The sequence below is a fragment of the Eptatretus burgeri genome, chromosome 14, assembly GCF_056783735.1.
Source record: "Eptatretus burgeri isolate ZD-2024b chromosome 14, Ebu_testis_v1, whole genome shotgun sequence".
In the NCBI taxonomy this organism is placed as follows: Eukaryota; Metazoa; Chordata; class Myxini; order Myxiniformes; family Myxinidae; genus Eptatretus; species Eptatretus burgeri.
In genome coordinates this window covers 63,486,217-63,492,861 of record NC_140974.1, presented here as the reverse complement: position 1 = coordinate 63,492,861, position 6,645 = coordinate 63,486,217, and the positions used below count along the sequence as shown (strand labels likewise).

Genomic DNA, 6,645 nt, shown 5'->3' with positions numbered 1-6,645 from the left:
CCTCGATCTCCATAACTTCCAGGTACCTATATGATTCTAATTTAAACTTATCTACTGTTTCTGCTGCCACTACCTTTCCAGGGAGATCATTCCATACATTAACTACATATTAACTACAACTGATTAACTGAGTGAAAGTCCCCTACCCTACTACCGTCTTAACTCTCCTCTTCTTTACTCTCAGGCTATGACCACTCGTCCTATCACTGTCTACTCTGCTGAATAATTCATCTGCACTTATTTTGTTTCTACCTTTCATTAACTTAAACATCTCTATCATATCTCCTCGTAACCGCCTCCTTTCTCGTGTATAAAGCCCCGTCTCCTTCAGCCGCTCCTCATAGCTCACTCTAGCTCGGCCCAGAATCCATCTAGTAACCCTGTGCTGAACCCTCTCTCTGTCATCTATGTCCTTCCTGAGTTGTGGTGACCAAAACTGGACACAATATTCTAGATGTGGCCCTCACTTAATTCCTGGACAATGTTACCACCACCTCTTTTGATATAGAAAGGGTCCCCCTCCGAATACAACCTAAAACCCGATTTGCTTTATCAATACATGCCCCACACTGTCCTGTTGCTTACCTCCCACATCTATTACCACCCCCAGATCCTTCTCCTGTGTGACACACTCCAAAATTACCCCTTACATCCTGTAATCTCTATTTTCATTGTTCTTTCCCATCCCCAACACCTTACACTTGCTCAGGTTAAATCACATCTGCCAATCTTTTGCCCAATCTATACAAGTATCAATACTTTCCTGAATCTGATCACCACCCCCTCTGCAATCCACCTTACCTCCAAAGCTTTGTGTCATCTGGAAATTTGGAAAGCCTACTCTTTACCCCATTATCCAAATCATTGATGTAAATAATGAATAGTAATGGTCCGAGTACTGATCCCTCAGGTACCCCGCTACTTACATCCTCCCAGCAAGACATCCTCCCACTCCCAGCCACTCTTTGCTTCCTACCACGAAGCCAGTTTGAAATCCAGTTAGCTACCTGTCCAGCCACTCCACAAGCCCTCACTTTGGCTAACAACCTCCGATGTGGTACCTTATCAAATGCCTTCTTAAAGTCTAGATATACTATGTCCACTGCCTTTCCCTCATCCACCCAATCAGACACTGCTTCATAGAACTCTCAAAGATTTGTTAAACAGGAACTACCTTTGGTAAACCCATACTGACTACCTTTAATTAGTTTGTATTTATTTAAATGGTTCCTCATCTCTGGTCCTTATTTAATGTCTCCAAAACCTTCCCCACAACTGAAGTCAAACTCACAGGTCGAGAGTTTCCCAAATCATCTCTGGATCCTTAAATGATGGTGTTACATTTGCTACTCTCAAATCCTCCGGTACCTGTCCTGACTCCAGTGAGCTTTTGAAAATATCCGTTAACATCTCGCTTACCTGCTAAGCCACTTCCCTCAATACTCTCAGGTGCATGTTATCTGGCCCCGTAGCCTTATTTACTCTTAGATTACCGAGCTCTTCCTTCACTTCCTCCACTCCAACCTGGATCATCTGTAAAAGCCCTTCCTCGCCTCCTCGATAGATACTCTCAGCTATTGGCAATTCTCCTGACTGTTCTTGTGTAAAAGTTGAAGAAAAATATCTGCTTAATAAGCCTGCCATCTCACTTTCATCACTAACCACTCTCCTGGTGCTATTCCTCGATGAGTCCACACTGGTCCGAACCTGTTATTTTCCCCTGATATACTTTAAGAAATCCTTGCTATTACTATTATGTTTAATATTCTTCACCATATCCTTCTCATACTCTCTTTTGGCTTGCCGAGTTATTTTCTTAACTTGCCTCTGTTTACTCCGATAGTGATAGATATCTAACTCCAGTCCTGTTATTTTAAACCTAATAAATGCCTTCTGCTTCTCCTGAATAACGTTCCTTATATCACTGCTCAACCACCCTGGTCTCTTTCTGCTTCTAGTTTTACACCTCATTGGAATGTACTTACTCTGTACTCTACACATTTGGTCCTTGAAGGTTTCCCATTTCTCTGATGCTGATTGTCCTGTTGTTGGAGTCTCCCAGTCTACATCACCCAACTCTCTCCTCACACCTTCAAGGTTTGCCTTCCTGAAATCTTATCGCCTTACCCTACTATCCTGAACTCTAACCTTTAACAGAATCTTTGCACACACAATGTTATGGTCACTTGCTCCTAAATGCTCCCTACCTCCACTGACTCCACCACATTGGGATCATTACTTAAAAGGAGGTCTAACACTGCACTCCCCCTTGTGGGCTTATCTCCAAACTGGGTTAAAAAGCAATCTTGGACGAAAACTCGGAAATCCTCATCTGCTCTTCCCTTTCCCTGTTCATCTCCCCAATCTATCCCTGGTAATTTAAAATCCCCCATAATCAATACTCTTCCCTTACCACATGCCCTTTTTAATTCTTCATGTACTCCTCCTTCCTCCTCTTCCTTCCCACCTGGAGCCCTATAAAAGCATCCTCCCAGTATCTTACTGTTTTTACAGTCTCTAATCTCCACCCCACAGAATCCTCCACATCAATTCCTTCCTTAATGTCACCTCTTTCTCTTGATACAATGCTGTCCTTTACCCAGATTGCTACTCCTCCTCCTATTTTCTCCTTCCTATCACACCGATACACCTTGTAGCCTTCTAATCCTGTCTTCCAGTTACTCTCCTCCTCAAACCATGTCTCATTGCAACTCCATCGTACTCCTCGCTATCTACTTTGGCTTCAAGCTCGTCCATCTTATTATTTAAACTTCTGCCATTGGTATAGAATATATTTAAGTTTTCCCTTCTTGAAATTCTATTTTCCTGCCGGGCCTTACTCATCACAATTACTTCATCCGTTCCTTCCTTTATAGCTTCCCTACTCTCCACTGACCTAAAAAAAAGCCTGAATTCCTTCCTCAATTCCCATTGCAAATCTTGCTGCCCCCGTTCTTTTTAGCATATGGCCATCATTCTGGAAACACTCCCGTTGTCCCTGAAATAATTCCCACTGCTTCTTTCATGTAAAACCTTCCTCCCTACACCATTCTTCCAGCCATTGGTTGACGTCTATTGCTCTACCCATAATTTCTATATCGTTTTCTTATCATGGGAGGATCCCAGAAAACATGACATCACAACCCTTTGCTTTCAGCCACTTACCCAACATCCTGTATCTATTTTACAAAACCTCTGAGTGAACTTTCCCTTTATCATTCACACCTTGGTGTACCACAACCAATTTCTTCCTCCCATGACCTGATGCAATATCGTTTACCCTTCCTTCAATGTCCCTAACTCCTGCTCCTTCAAAACTACATAGAGTTCTCTGTCTGCAATCCTTCCTGCAGTATGAAGAATCGACATAGATAATTCTCATCACCGACAAAAACTGTCTCCCATACCTCATGTCTACCAATTTCTATTGCTGCACCTCCACCACTGCCTGCACCCGCTGCACCGACACAACTGCCTGCACCCGCTGCACAATCACCACTGCCTGCCCCCAATGCACCTCCACCACCTTCTGCCCGTTGCACCGTCGCCACTGCCCACCCCCGTTGCACCGTCGCCACTGCCCGCCCCCTTTGCACCGTCGCGACTGCCCGCACCCGTTGCACCGTCACCACTGCCCGCCCCCTTTGCACGGTGGCCACTGCCCGCCCCCTTTGCACGGTTGCCACTGCCCACACCCATTGTACTGTACCCACTGCCCGCACCCTTTGCACCGTCGCCACTGCTCGCCCCCGTTGCACCGTCGCCACTGCCCGCCCCCATTGCACCGTCGCCACGACCCGCCCGCATTGCACCGTGACCAGTGCCCGCCCCCGTTGCACCGTCGCCACTGCCCGCACCCATTGCACCGTTGCCACTGCCCACCCCCGTTGCACCGTCGCCACTGCCCGCACCCATTGCACCGTCGCCACTGCCCACCCCCGTTGCACCATCGCCACTGCCTGCCCCCGTTGCACCATCGCCACTGCCTGCCCCCGTTGCACCGTTACCACTGCCTGCCCCCGTTGCACCGTCGCCACTGCCTGCCCCCGTTGCACCGTTACCACTGCCTGCCCCCGTTGCACCGTCGCCACTGCCTGCCCCCGTTGCACCATCGCCACTGCCCACCCCCGTTGCACCGTCGCCACTGCCCGCACCCATTGCACCGTCGTCACTGCCTGCCCCTGTTGCACCGTTACCACTGCCTGCCCCCATTGCACCGTCGCCACTGCCTGCCCCCGTTGCACCATCGCCACTGCCCACCCCCGTTGCACCGTCGCCACTGCCCGCACCCGTTGCACCGTCGCCACTGCCTGCCCCCGTTGCACCATCGCCACTGCCCACCCCCGTTGCACCGTCGCCACTGCCCGCACCCGTTGCACCGTCGCCACTGCCCACCCCCGTTGCACCATCGCCACTGCCTGCCCCCGTTGCACCGTCGCCACTGCCTGCCCCCGTTGCACTGTCGCCACTTCCAATATCCTCAGCAACCTCACTCCACAACCGTAACCAACTATTATCTTCCAATTTCTCGCATTCTGCTACTTGCTGCAAATTATCGATGCGTTCCTTCAACCTCATAATAACCTTCCTCAAGTGGACGATTTCCTCACATTGCCTACAACAATAAGAACCCTCTGCTTCTCCTATTGTTGACGTTGCCCACATTCAGCAACTATTACATTAAACGAACTCTTCTTCCTTTCTCCTTCGGTCTCCATTTACAACCTTTTTTATCCCCATATTCCCAAGGCCCCAACTGATTTGACGCTGGACTTAGCACGAGGCCTCTACCTGCTTCTATCAAGAAACTAACTCAAATACTCACTAAAACTGTTATGAACATTAAAAAAATAAGTCCAGTTCCACAGGCCCTGACACAAATCACGATAACAAAATACGCAAAAAGCTTGAGAACAGTGTTTCCCAAACTTTTTTTGAGCGCGACCCAAATCCGGGTGTGGTGAAAATCTCGCGACCCAAGCTTCAATCAGCGTCTTTTTCCACGAAACATATCATAATAAAATCAGACAACCAGTGCTAATACATGCCATATTAGTGCGAGAGATGTAATTGCAGCTTCGTCTGCATGATGTCTTCGATGCGGGGCTCGATCTTGCTGAGCGCAATGCGCATGTCGTGGCCGGGGTCGAGGCGATTGCGCGCCTTGGTTTTGATGACCGTCAGCGCCGAAAAGCCTTGCTCTCACAGATACGTGGTCGCAAACAAGAGCAGAACATTCATGACTTCGGCGCTAATTATGGGCTTTTCTTTCTTGACCGCAGTCCAGAACTCTCCAAGTGAGGCTTTGGCGTAGAGTTGTCGATGGAACTCGTCGTGATGCAGCTCGATGAACTCTTCCTGCAGTCCATGGACATCCTCAGACAGGTCGTTAACCTTAGCCTGGAACGGATTCCTGATCCAGTGCTGGGACGCCAGATCTCTGTCCGGGATGTAGCGATCAAACTCGGTGATCAGGTTCTCCAAATGGTTCACCAGGACGGGCTTGATCGCATCGAGCGCTCCAATCTCGTCGTCCTCCCACTCCTCCAAGTACTCGTTCAATGACGGAAACGCCGCTGTTCTTCCGCACCCCAGTTTCCCCTTCCAGAGCAGCAGCTTTTCCTTGAAGGCCGACAGTTTCTCGGAGAACGTGATGATGTTTTGATCCCTGCCTTGCATGGATGTGTTCAGTTCGTTCACCGAGGCAAAGATGTCGTTGAGGTAGCAGACTTTGAGCATCCAGGGCTTCTCGTGGAACCGGATGGCATGGCGATGGTTCTTCTTGTTGAGGAATATCTGCAGCTCTGTTGGTAGCTCCACTACACGACACAGGACCTTGCCGCGGGAGAGCCATCTCACACTGGAGTAGAGGAGGAGATGTTGGAATTCAGACCCGAAGTCAACACACATCTTCTCGAACAGGCGAGAGTTCACGACGCTGGCTTTGATGAAGTTGACAACGGCGACAACCTCCTGCATCACTGCCGAAAGATCCGGCGACAGATGTTGCGCAGCAAGGTTCTCGCGATGCAAAGGGCAGTGGAGAATTCCGACGTACGGATTGACTTGCTTGACTCGTGCAGTGAATCCCTGTCGAACACCAATCATCGCGGGAGCGCCGTCGGTGCACAGGCCGACACAGTTTTCCCAGCTCAGGCCTTCTTGTTGGAAGTTGTCCATGACGTTGAAGATATCGGCGCCAGTTGTCGTCGTTTTCATTGGCGTGCAGAATAGAAATTCTTCCTCGAGGTCCGTCTCACCCTCCTACCTCCCGAAAATCATGAGCTGGGCGTCGTTTCCGACATCCGTCGACTCATCGAGTTGGTAGCTCCATTTTCCCACCTTCTTCATGCGGGCCACCACCTGGTCCTTTATATCTAGCGAAAGGTCGACGATGCGGCTGCGAATCGTGTTGTCGGATAGCGAGATGGACTGCATTTTCTTGGCCGCGTCGTCGCCGCAGACGAGCCTGGTCATGTCCATGGCTGCAGGCTTGACGAGCTGTTCGCTGATCATGTGCGGCTTCATCTTCCTAGCGATGCGCGACGAGGTAGGATGCCAGCGTCGCTTGCTTGGCGGCCAAAAGCGCTGGATTCGTCGCCGGCTCAAACCGGCTCCGCTTCAGAGCCGCTTCTCGGCGCTCGA

General features: G+C 49.8%; 1 protein-coding gene across 1 annotated transcript; it reads right to left on the bottom strand.

Moving 5' to 3' along the window:
* Positions 1-5,202: 5,202 nt before the first annotated feature.
* LOC147013402 (protein FAM200A-like) lies at positions 5,203-6,180 on the bottom strand. Its single transcript, XM_085853482.1, has one exon. The coding sequence runs from the start codon at positions 6,178-6,180 to the stop codon at positions 5,203-5,205; it is 978 nt and encodes a 325-aa protein (XP_085709608.1).
* Between the last annotated feature and the right edge of the window lie 465 nt (positions 6,181-6,645).